Source organism: Xenopus tropicalis, chromosome 9 (genome assembly GCF_000004195.4).
Source record: "Xenopus tropicalis strain Nigerian chromosome 9, UCB_Xtro_10.0, whole genome shotgun sequence".
NCBI lineage: Eukaryota > Metazoa > Chordata > Amphibia > Anura > Pipidae > Xenopus > Xenopus tropicalis.
In genome coordinates this window covers 16,635,265-16,647,929 of record NC_030685.2, presented here as the reverse complement: position 1 = coordinate 16,647,929, position 12,665 = coordinate 16,635,265, and the positions used below count along the sequence as shown (strand labels likewise).

Sequence of the window (12,665 nt, the reverse complement as noted above, 5' to 3'; positions counted from 1 at the left end):
TTAAATAATCTTTTGTAGATTTGGTATGGAGGTATGGAGATCCAAATTACAGAAAGATCCCTTATCTGGAAAGCCCCAGGTCCCGAGCATTCTGGATAGCAGGTCCTATACCTGTATAACATAGTTGTGCCTAATATTCAAACATAGGCTTGGTTTAGAGCTGGAGCAGTACCCTAAGTCCCTGATGATTAATTGTATAATTAATACCCACCCAGTTCTATAGTTCTATAACAATGACACAAATTATTTTGTTTTTAGTTTTTCTGAATAATAATTAAGGTTGATTAGATATTTTGTAATTAATATGATATAGTAGGCGTTTGGCATCTTGTTAATAACACTTGCTGTAAACATCATATTTCACTATACATAATAATATGCACATGTAAAGGATTCAGTCTTCAGAGATTTCACATCTATGGCAAGGTATTCTTGGTTCTTCATAAAGTAGAAGATGATAAATGGTTGTTTGTGTATGAGACAATGACCATTTTTTCAGTGCAAATTGTACATTAGCAGCAAACTGTATGCTTTATCCACAATAGCTAATAATCCTACAGGTAACATCATTGTGCTTTGAGCTTTAATTAGAGCCCACACTGTGGTTGCCAAGTGCTAAAATTGTGTTGTTGTGCATTGAAGAACAACTCTCCAACACACTTCGTTCAACTGAAGTGGATGTCTGCATTTTGATTTCACATTGTTTATGTTATAAACCCCCAAAATAACATTAGAAGATTAATATAAACACTCATTTTAATGGTTTAGTCTACCTTGCATTACTTGAAGATAAAAAAAAATAGGAGAAAATACAATATGTGGTTAATCAATCGCTGTTGCTTTCTCTTAAATATACTGTATTGGTTTTAGGTTGGCCGTTAACATAATTTTGTTCATTAGCTACGATTGTTTAATTACTCTTAAATACGTAAGGTGCAAATTAAAATCTGAGCAAGTGCTTGATACAGGCAGTAGATCACAAGTTTACATAAGAGGATTTCAGTTTCATCTTGATTTGTTCATGTCCAGAAAGGAGAATGCGATATCGGCGGCTATTGCTGATTGGCCACTAGAAACATAGGTGGCGTCTTAGATGGGTTTACACGCAGGATGTGCATTGTGGGAGATAACCACAGGACTATCCATACATTCTCAATAATTCTCAAGAAGAAGCATCTTTGTCGGGTTCAAAAGCCAGATGTGCGTTGTAGGAGATTGACACAGGTTTTCAGTTAATGGAATGAGTCCAAAGAGAGAAGCATGGCGAACAGCGTGCAAAGCGCAAGGATGAAGCTGTGATGCTTTGGTGAATCGCCTCCTGAGGCTGGTGTCGTTGATTCTAAAAGATAGAGATAAATGCAATTTAATATAAAATATTTAACCAATTCTATTGTGTTGAAAATCAAGTTTCTATTACCTAGTTATTACTTATGATAAATCAGTGGTTTGTTATTGTCTGGCTTATTGGTCCTGCTCACTGGACACAATTGCGCTCATTTATTAGGGGCTTTTATTAGAGCAGAAAGTGCAAATGATTAATTTGTTCTTTATGTTCTACTGCAGTGATCCCCAACCAGTGGCTCAGGGGCAACATGTTGCTCCCCAACCCCTTGGATGTTGCTCTCAGTGCCCCCAAACCAGGGAGTTATATTTGAATTCCTGACTTGGGGGCAAGTTTTGGTTGAATAAAAACAAGATTTCCTACCAAATAAAGCCCCATGTAAGCTGATAGTGTGCATAGAGGCTGCCTAATAGCCAATCACAGCCCTTATTTGGCACCTCCATGAACGTTTATGGTGCTTGTGTTACTCACAAGTAAGAAAGGTTGGAGACCCCTGCTCTACTGTCGTAGGGATGTATTGATGCATCAGTAGTTGAACATCATTGTGTTTAGTATTCTATTATATTCTTTTTTAGTGTAATTAAATGGAAACTGCTTTGTAATTTTTTAATAGATAATGTTGTAAAAACTCTGTGTTAGACAAAAATGAACTATGCAGAGGTGTATCTGGGCCCCTGTCCATTCTGAAGCGGCCATATGTTTTTAGTTTATTGTGTAGGGCTCTCATGTTTATCTTATTTTCCTAAATCTTGGAGAGTTAGTTGAAATAGTATTAGACACTATCTCAGCCATGGAGAGCAGGGGAACAAAACTTTCTCAAATGCACCGGTCTCTAATCCTGTTAAGGAGGTTACAACAGTCTTATAATTTCACTTACGTAGAGTAATAATAATGAAGCCTCGAGGTGTGGTTTCCTTGACTCCAGCCAAGATGTTGAGCCCTAAAGAGTTGACCTCCGCTTGTGTGTGTACAGATGCCCAGAGCTGTACAATGTTACTATCAGATATGGACCTTAGATCTGGCAAATTCACTCCCATGAGGTCTACTATATTCTGTGCACTTAACATCTAAATAAGATCCAAAGGAGAAGAAACATATTGAAGTAAAAACTGATTATGATGGAAGCACGGCTAAGCTGATACTGAACTTTGTATTGTTGATGGGTCCAGCCATTGCTGAGTTCTAGTGAAAGTAGTACTGAAGCTGAAAGTCCAGTTTGATTAAGACAGGCAAAAAAGGGCTTAGTAAAGATCTAGAGACAGCCAGCTTTAGGAGGTTGAATAAAAGTGTGTGTAATAAAGCAATAGGGACAGGAAAATGAAGGAGAGCGAGATGCTGAGGCAGACTTAGTACGAGGGAGAAACTGAATAAAAAATAAAGAATGAAAGTGAAATTAGAGTATCAAAAAGACTTCATATGAACAGCAGATGCTTGTCGAGTCAAACAGGTTTTTATTGTACATTACCTTTACTTCATTAGGATTCAGGTTCTGAAATATGTCAATGTCCATTTCTGGACTGCCATTGGCAAACTGGATCAGATCGGCAGAACTTGCTCCACCTGCAGAAGAAGACACAAAAATGGCTTTCACTCATTTATCCCTGGAATCTGTGCCTGCCTCGTCATGATACATTTGAACACAACAAAATATGCACAAAAAATCATTTACAAATCCACATTAAACTGGACACAATATGACTTTGTGTAACTAGAGATGTCAAATTGTTGTCCATGAATTTCAAGATGGGTCCTTATTTGATGCTTTGAAGGGTGCCAAGAAGGGAATCCTTGATGGAGCAAAGGTGCAAAGTAAGTCAACAGCAGAAGACATGAAAAATGAATATAGCTATAGGCATTTACAGTTGTCACGGGAGCTGCACTGCACGTGCTCAGTGCGCTCTGGGCAGCTGTTGAGAAGCTAAGTTTAGGGATCGTCACAAATTATCAAGCAAAAAAAACTAAGTTCTGCCAGTACCTGAAGGGTAGGAGGCTGAAGCCAGCGGAGGGTCTGATTCTCAACCTATGGTTTTTGTCAGGCTGAGAATAAGCCCCTTGTGGCATCAGCCTTATGACCATAGCAACACAAACCCTTTTAACTTCAGAGATGGACAATTCACAGTTGTACAGTTGATGGACTGGCCCATAGATTTAATTGCAATATCACAGTTTTCCTGTGCTAATGTAACAGTGTTTCTATGTGCTTGGAAACCCCACCTATAACACTCTTCAGGAGCTGGTAGTAGGCGTTTTGAGATCTAGCAGATGATTGGTAGGCGGATTTCATTTTGTTAAATATAACGTTTTTCATGCTTTGTGAACATGTGGATGTGTCTGGTAAACTGGTGCTCGCTCTGTAATAATGAAAGAAATAAGAAACAATATATTAATGCAGAAGTGTTCATTTGCCTTCTTATAGCCAATGTTATTGTAAAATGGTTAAAAACCGCTAAAAAAAACAAAAAGTTTAGGGTGTACTTTATATGATGGCAGTAATAACGACATAATGGTTGGACTCTCCATTAAACAAAGGCCAATCATACCTGATATCTGCAATCTGAAGACTTTCAATTTGGCTTTGGTTTAGGGCACAGAGATACGGAGACAGAATAGTGAGGGCAGTGCCATCTAAAGTAGCACCTGGTGCTTGTAGGTATCGATCAACCATAGCCTGGACCTGAAGGTGAAAAAAGGAAAAGTCTTTGAACCCCTTATTCTACACTGCAATTGAAGTCAGTGGGTGTTTTTTAGCTGTGACTTTTTCCATGCTACTTTTTATGCTGGTGTTTTTTCACGGCAAACTCTGGCTAAAAACATCACTCATCACTACTACTCTCTCTTACATAGAAAGTCACATCAGTGCATGTCACACACTAAACATTCAGCCTGTAAGGCAGTCAGAAGAATCTTCAGTTTCACTGCCACGTCGGCACATACGTTTTATGATATGATTCTACAGGTCAACTCTATGGTTTTCAAAAAAATGGAACTTTTTATCAAAGTGAAATTTTCTTGGATATCAATTCAATGCACAACAGAAACCACAACACTTTGGTGAGAACTGACTATGGCCTACAGCATAGTACATAGCCCTTTAAAGGGGTACTAAACCTTGCTGCACTCCACTACTCAACCAAACTTGCTGGACTACAAATCCCAGAATAATGTCACATATAATGAAGGTAGAGGCATACTGGGAGCTGTAGTCCAGCAACATCTGGGTTGTATTCTTAAAGCAATATTGCACAATTACACTTTTCCCTAAATCTCCACAGCCAGCGACTGCTTTAAAATGCAAAAGAATCCCCCAATGAGAATCCCAGCTGATCTGTGTAAATCCGGCTCCCTGTTCTCTGTTCCTGCAATTGGAGTTGGGAGCATTAAGCCCAGTTTCCCAGCACTGAACAAGTCTGTCCCTTTATCCCCATGTCTGATTCCTGTGCCATATAATGAGGGGAAATAATGACATAATTATCTCTATATGTAAGGTACCAGCAAGATGCCTGACACTGGGAATCAGTGTTCTCATTGGTTACTTCTCTTGCATTTATAATAAGGTTTTTGGTCGGTAGAATTCTCATTGGTAAATTTTCCTGCATCTATAACTATGCTTTTCGACAGCTTCTATAGCAAAACTAGGGGGCGCAGTGGGACAGCTCTTTTCTTTTTCTTCTCTTTTCTGCCTCAGTTTTGCTGTAAAATTCCCACTGCACAGAGTGCTGTCTCACTGGAAATGCCACCATTAAACCTCTGGGCTGCTGGTTCAGTAACCCTGAGGTGAAAAAACATATTTAGCACATTTTTCTGTTTGTGAGGAATGTTATTATACCTTTACATCATTGCTCTGCCAGGGTGCCATTTGTAGCAGAGTTGCTAGGGTGTCCAGCTTAGTAATATTCCATTTGGCAATCTGATCGGTGCTGTATACCATGGCAATGTTTCCCAGCTGGAGAAGGTATTGCTCTGGTATGCCTCCAGGGTACAGCTGTTGGAACAGAAAGGGTAAGTTAGCCTGCATCTAAAAACACCACAGGGTGCAATGGGGACTATAGGGTAGCATCAAGCTGCAAAAATATACCAGTTAAAGTGATCAAAACACCATTTCTTGCATCTACCATGTAGAATTAAATGAAATACAGGGCCGAGGATAACAATAAAAGCCTCACCATATCCAGCTTTGTCTTTAAAACGTTAAGTTGGTCTCCCTCAAACGCTAACTCTCCGAGAGTCTGCAGGTTTTCGTTCAAAATGTCATTGCTCAGACAGTTTTCCAGATCTGCCGCACTGTAGCTGATGACTATGAGATCTGTCTGCTTTGATATTATATCAGTTGTGAGAGGCGTGGTGCAGTCTGAAATGAAACAATTTCAAATTTAATTAAGGATGCACCAAATCCACTATTCGGCTGAACCCCCAATCCTTTGGGAAAGATTTGGGGATACCAGGAAAACTCCCGGTGGGCCCAGGTGTCAGTGGGCCCTCCTGCTCCTGACCATTTGGCCTGTTTCATGGCCATTCCCTATGGCAAGGAAGAGGAGAAATAGATGGAAGAATAGATGCTAGCATGTAAATAAAAGAGACTAGGAGAATAAAGAGGTTGGGTGAGGAAAGGAGGAAAGTTTGGAGAGTGGGCCTATGGTCTAAGGTTTTCTGGTGGGCCCCTGGGTTCCCAGTCCGACACTGCCGACATGATCCGTGTCTATGTGACAAAACATCACATGATTCTAAGGATTCGGTTAGGCTAGGAGCATGGATCCGGCTGAATCCAAATCTTCTTGAAAAAGGCCGAATCTTGGCCGAATCCTGGATTCAGTGCATCCCTAAAATGTGATGTTCTTTATTTCTACATTATTAGGAGTAATAGTGAAAGTGATAACGGCACCTCCAAAATATCAGCAATTTCAGTAAAATACAACTGAAAGACTTGACACTTCTACCCACAGTCTTTATTCCCCCTGTTTCCCTGTGTGTGGGGCAGTTGCCCTATGCTCGGCCTATGGTTTCTGCCAAGATTATCTCCCTGTTTGAACATAGACTTCTACTTTTAAGACTAAAGGTCCCCATACACGTGCCGATTATTGCTGCCGATATGGGTCCCTTGGACCGATTCGGCAGCTTATCGGCCCGTGTTGGGGTAGAACCAAGTGGCCTGGCTGACCAATATCTGGCCTGAAATTGGCCAGATATCGATCGGCCAGGTTAGAAAATCCAGCCAGATCGGGGACCGCATCGGCTCGTTGACATCGCCAAGCGAGCGGATCTGCCCTTGTATGGCCAGCTTAAGGGGCCCATTTACTAAAGGTCGTCGTTTTTTCACAATACATATTTATTTTCTTTGCGCAAAAACATATTTTTTTCACCATTTATATGCGTCTAAACGGCGGCAAATCCGAAATTTAAAATACGCTTCCTAAAAGCTGTCGAGGTCATGTAGAAGTCAGTGGCAGCTGCAATTGACTAATGTTTCTCTGCTTCGGGGGTTTGTGGTTATCTGGATATTTTGACATATTTGTGCAAAAAAAGGAAAAAATTGCGTCTTTCACTTTTTTTGTGTTTTTTTCATTCAGGGTTTTTTTTCAAAAGACTGTTTTAATAAATCACTTGGTTTTAGTGGTTTTAGAAGAAAATAGTTTATTCGTGGTTTCAAAAACCTCTAAAACCACAAAAATCTGAATTTTGATAAACCTGCCCCTAAGTAATTGTCTGGTAAGTGAGATATTGACCCCTGGCAAATAAAATTATCTGTATGCAGGCCTATATAAGCCCCTCCAGATGAAGTGAGCACCTTATTATACTATGTAGGGGGTATGCCCTACCTCTAGGCCCCACGATTTAAAATCCCATTGAACAAGGATTGTATCGGCTCTCATTGTGATCCTATGGGATCAGCCCTACCAAAAAGCTTTATGTATTTGCCCAGCTTTAGAGTTGTTAGGAAGGTCTCTTTTCCCAGTATTACAGTACAGGATTATAGTGCGTTTTTCTGTAATATAATTTAATATAAATATAATTTAAGATACTTTAGCTTTGTAAATAAAGAAATATTAACACTCACTTATTGCAGTTTGACGAGCTACCCTGGCTGGCTTTAGCTGCTTCAGTACCATTTTAAACAAGGTCATATTCAAGGCTTTCAGCTTAGTCAGGTATCCAGGGAAAAAACTTATTTTTACGATCTGAAATAAAATGACACAAAAAAACACTGATACTGATGAGCAATTGCAAATCCATAATCTAAAACATTCCCTTCCTTCTGAGGTGGACTACAATCTTATATACATATACGTATAACATATATAGCTCTGCCTACCCATACGTGGCATTGTATCTCTTCCTTTTCCCTTAGTTATAGTATAGTGAAGTATAAATACTTTAAAGGAAAACTAAAGCCTGAACATGTATTTTAATTACATTTATTCATAGCAAAATTCTGTGTTACAGAATTATGCTCCTTGGGAACTGATTTATTTACTGCGTATAATTTAAGCAGCTATGGCGTCACTGTAGTCTATGCCATTTATTGCCTTGGTGGAACCAATGGAAACAATACACATGGGCAGTTTCATGCTTCCCCAAAAACATGCTGGTTGGCCCAGTGGCAATGCTATTAGGTCCAACTACATAACCAAATTGTACAATAGTATTTAGTCCCATTGGCTGCTGTGTCATATGACTCCCCGTAGACTGATCACCATGCAAAGCACCTGACCCAGTATAATCTGGCAGTTAATAGGCAGACTACAAAAAACCCAAATGCCTGCCGCCTTAAGGTGCCCATACACGGGCCGATTCTAGCTGCCGATATCGGTCCCTTAGAACAATTTGGCAGGTAATCGACCCATGTATGGGCACTACCGACGGGCCTGCCCGACCGATATCTGAAATTGGCCAGATATCAATCAGACAGGTTAAAAAATCTAGTCGGATCGGGGGCCGCATCGGCTCGTTGATGCGGTCCCTGGACCAACTTATACCCGTCGTTCATTCGACGGGTATTCGATCATTTGGCCCCAGGGATCATTTAGCCTGGATTCTCCCGATATCACCCACCCGTAGGTGGGGGATATCGGGAGAAGATCCACTCGATTGTCGACATCGCCAGGCGAGCGGATCTGAAGGTGTATGGCCACCTTTAGACAGTTAAATGAATGCATTAATGCCATTAAGTAAATGACCCCAGCAACTGTAAATGACCCCAGTAAATTAGTATTGTTACCTGTGGGATTTTCTGAAGGGTGCTGGCTGACAAGGTGCTGGAAAGGTTTCCGATTTCGCTCATTGTGATCACCGTCCACTGACTGGCAGGTCTGAAACACAGATTTTATATTATGTACATGGGCAGGAAAGACATGCAGTGGCTGATATTTGGGGTAGCTCACTGTTAAATGGAAATTGTTCAGTGTTGGCAGTGGTTTTGTACTTTTTCTCCATTGACATTGTGTTTTTAGATTAGTGCAGCTGCTTTCTTATTAGTTGAATGGATAAGCTACATCAGTGGGCCAGTAATACCTATGTTCCCCCTAAAGGAGAACTAAAACCTAACAAAGAAGAAGGCTAGAAATACTGGACATTATATTTTGGGGTTCTGCACCAGCCTAAGGCAACCACAGCCCTTTAGCAAAGATCTTTGAATCAGAAGGTACCCCCAGTAGCTCCCCATCTTCTTTCCTGCTGGCAGCTACCTGAGCTTAGGGACCAACTCACAGTATACAGCATATATTTAAACATCACCATATAAAGCTGATTAGTAATTAATAATTTGCTCATTTTTTTATGTATGTAGTGCTGAAGGCCAATGGAGATTTGAGGAATAGGACAGCTGCCCTTTTATTTATATATTTGTATGCCAAGGGCAAGGCTACTCTGAAGTCTGTTTGTAAGTCTAGCCAGTACATTGGGTTCATCCTCTATACTGTTGCAAGAATTGTGCCTACCTTATACAATCTATTGATTGGCTGGTCTGTCCATGATAAGGAGATTAAACAGAATAAAATAATAGGTGCTTTCCTCTGCAATGCTGACAAGCTCCTATGCATTATACATGTATAAACAATTTAAGAAGCGAGTGCTTACCCATATAGCCTAAGAATTTGACTTTCAATTGCCGCTGCCTGTCCAGTGCCGAAGGAGGGACAAGATTGTAATAGTGACAATATAAATGGGTTGGAATTATTGATTTCGTTAGCCGAGAGTCCACACGACAGAGAACCCAGAACTTGTAGATTTTGCACTGTAAGGGATGTTCCATTGATACCCTAAGGAAACAAAAATCAAGTCATATATATGTACTATCACACCCAGTAAAAATATCAATACACCTATTAACCAAGCATGTCAACAGTTTCTTATTCCCTGGATAACATTTGAATTTAGGATTAAAATGGACTTAATATATATGTTAGCCCATGCCCATGAATGTGGAGCATCATAGAGGTCCATTATTTAGAATAAATACAATTTTTGCAAAATAAACTAATACAGTTATGGGATCTTATATCTGGAAACCCATTATGTAGAAAGTTCAATCCCCACTAAGATATCATTCATTTTTACAGAAGGCAAAACACCCCTATTGGGTTTAATTCATGTTTAAATAATTTTTTAGTAGACTAAAGGTATAAAGATTCAAATTACATAGAGACCCCCTTATCCAGAAAACCCCAGGTCCTAAGCTTTCTAAATAAAGGGTCCCATGCTTGTACTAAGGTCTTAGATATTTGAAAAGGGTTGAAACAAGAGTTATGACACTTTAAGATTTATACCAATAATACTTTGACATTTAATGAACGCCACCTTAATTTCTTAGATAGTTAAGACTGGATGGGACATGGTTTACATTCGGGGCACCCCAATCTTATATAGCAGTGAACCATCTTCAAATGTAGGTATTGGGGAGCCACATAAGCATGAAAATGTTCCCACTGGTTGCCAAATAAGTGCTATGATTGACTGTTTGTCCTATGTCAGCTACAAGGCTGGAGCAGCCTCTGATTGGCTGTGGACTGTTTTTGTTTTTTTATTTTATTTTTGTCTATTTCAGCAGGATAAATTCCCCATGGCACATCCAAAGGAAGCACCAACTGGAAGGCTTTTGGAAGCAACATGAAATGGACTGCCATGTTTTATATATAAGAAAATATGCTAGGGAATCTAGAAACATTACTATAAGAAACCTCTGCCTTTTTAAATGAAGAAAGAACAGATATATTGATGACAGGACTGCTAGGATGAATTAGCAGGGAGTTGTATCTAAGCTAGCTTTTCTTATGTAACCGGGGAAATTCTTGTTGTGTTATACAACGTACAAGGTAATGCTGACAGCGACCCCAAAAACGGGATTAAAACAAAGGTTGGACCTTCTAGAGAACTGTATCACTTCTTTGCCTTACCAAACATGTCCTTGCGCTGCTGAGTAGAGATCCTAATATTGAAGAGCCTGCAGGGAGTGCCCCAGTGTTGGACTTTCCCACAAGGCTGTAATACTGCGTGCAGTTTGATGGACTGGGACTGAAGAACAAAGAACAGTACATAAATAGAGTTATCTGAATAGACAGTGCCAGCCTGGATCCTGAAGGCATTGGTATTACCACTGGTTAGATGTATAAATACATATATTTGTATGTGAATGGCGGTCTGCCACTAATCTAATTACCCCATGTACAGCAGAACGTCACTTGGATAACTTGCAAAGTCCGACGGGTAGCTCTGCAGGGTGAGACGCTTGCCAATACAGCTCAACTGAAAGGAAACACAAAAAAAGCCCATAAGAAATGGGGTTGGTGATCCAGCTGTTGGTATTCCACTAGTTGATGAAAATAATATCCATGGGACTTGTTTAAATGCTTCAGGTAATGCCAGTGTGGGACTGAGAAGGCAGGGGCCCACCAGAAAACCCTGTACAATTGGCCTGTTCTCAAAACTTTAACTCCTCCCCTCCTCTTTCAAACTTTATTATCCTAATCTCTTTTCTCTACATACTATACTCTATTGTTCCAGCTATCAAGCTTCCATATTCCCATACAGAAGTAGGGAATGACCATTAATAAAGCTAAATAGTTAGAAGCAAGAGGGCCCACTTACACATGGGCCTACAGGGAGTTTTCCTGGTATCCCGGTGGGCCAGTCCGACTGAGTCTTGACTGGTTTTAGGTAGAAAATTTAAATTTTTTCAAACTCTATTTGAGATTTTTCCCTCCCTCAAATCGAGGCAAAGAAACAACTCAAATTGTAATAAAACTGCCCCTTGGAAGCTACAATAGGTTTAATAGACTTGAATGGTCACATACCTGGGTATAATCCAGCGCCGCTGTTTTTCCTTTCATGGCTTTAATAAGTCCTACAAACTGCGTATCCCCGAGCATATTAGCGGCTCCACATGTGAATCCTTTTAGGACATTGGTGGAAAGACTAAAGGATAAAAGGATTAAAAGGAAAATTGCTGTGCTTTATTTTAAACTGAACATATAATATACGGAATGGATGTGTAGAGGGCAAATGGCTTTGTATGCTGAAGGAAAATCATTTTATTAAAATCATGTTAAACGTACATGCATACTTTAATTTTAAATATATATAAATATCCAAGCAAACGGATCTTCTCCCGATATGCCCACCTATGGGTGGGTGATATTGGGCTAATTCGGTGGTTTTGGCCCTAGGGTATAGGGTATAGGTGCCGTCGGTTCGGGGACTGCATCAATGCAGTCCCTGATCCGAAAGATCGAACCTGCCCAATTTCAGGCCAGATGTCGGTTGGGGCAGCCTGATGTTGGTGCCCATACATGGGCAGATAAGCTGCTGAATCGGTCTAAAGGACAGATATCGGCAGCTAAAATCAGCCCGTGTATGGCCACCTTTAGTTATAACGTTCCACAGAAGCATTCCATGGTACATCAATGATAGTTCAGTGTAGGTATAATGGTAGTTCAAGGTTTCTACATGCATTTTGCTACTTAAAAATATGTGGTTTAATAAATCCCTGATCCGTGCATTGCTATTGCGTAGCACCAAATGCAGAAACTTACACTGAATAATCCTGAGTCAGATTCAGCACTGTCTGGAACAAAACTTGGGCCTGAGAAAACAGAAGTAAACACAATTAGTTGGACCTTGACAACTATACATTGGTTGCCCATAAGCAAGTTCTTGATTGGTTGCCTTGAGATCTGCACATCTACCTGGTTAGCCGTCCATTGCATATTGTTTATATCAGTGATGTTGGTAGCAGCTTTCACCAGTACTGATGGTGGGATCGCGCTTGCCATGCTGCTTGGGACTGCCTGAAGGATACTATCTGTTGTGCTATTAATGAGCTACAGAGATAAAA

At 40.2% G+C, this 12,665-nt stretch overlaps 1 protein-coding gene across 21 annotated transcripts in view; it reads right to left on the bottom strand.

The window, feature by feature from the left end:
* Window positions 1-738: 738 nt before the first annotated feature.
* The window catches only part of LOC101733470, a 93,423-nt gene continuing 81,496 nt past the window's right edge, over window positions 739-12,665 (bottom strand). For all 21 annotated transcript variants that reach the window (XM_031893233.1, XM_031893251.1, XM_031893250.1 and 18 more), the window contains 15 exons: window positions 12,517-12,651; window positions 12,364-12,413; window positions 11,626-11,746; window positions 10,992-11,077; window positions 10,729-10,846; window positions 9,413-9,594; window positions 8,556-8,646; window positions 7,395-7,515; window positions 5,506-5,690; window positions 5,169-5,324; window positions 3,883-4,016; window positions 3,557-3,693; window positions 2,808-2,902; window positions 2,220-2,409; window positions 739-1,339 (listed from right to left, as the gene is read on the bottom strand). In XM_031893233.1, the coding sequence (XP_031749093.1) occupies window positions 1,233-1,339; window positions 2,220-2,409; window positions 2,808-2,902; window positions 3,557-3,693; window positions 3,883-4,016; window positions 5,169-5,324; window positions 5,506-5,690; window positions 7,395-7,515; window positions 8,556-8,646; window positions 9,413-9,594; window positions 10,729-10,846; window positions 10,992-11,077; window positions 11,626-11,746; window positions 12,364-12,413; window positions 12,517-12,651 (1,908 nt within the window). In that variant the 3' untranslated portion in view covers window positions 739-1,232. The remainder of the gene's footprint in view (window positions 1,340-2,219; window positions 2,410-2,807; window positions 2,903-3,556; window positions 3,694-3,882; window positions 4,017-5,168; window positions 5,325-5,505; window positions 5,691-7,394; window positions 7,516-8,555; window positions 8,647-9,412; window positions 9,595-10,728; window positions 10,847-10,991; window positions 11,078-11,625; window positions 11,747-12,363; window positions 12,414-12,516; window positions 12,652-12,665) is intronic.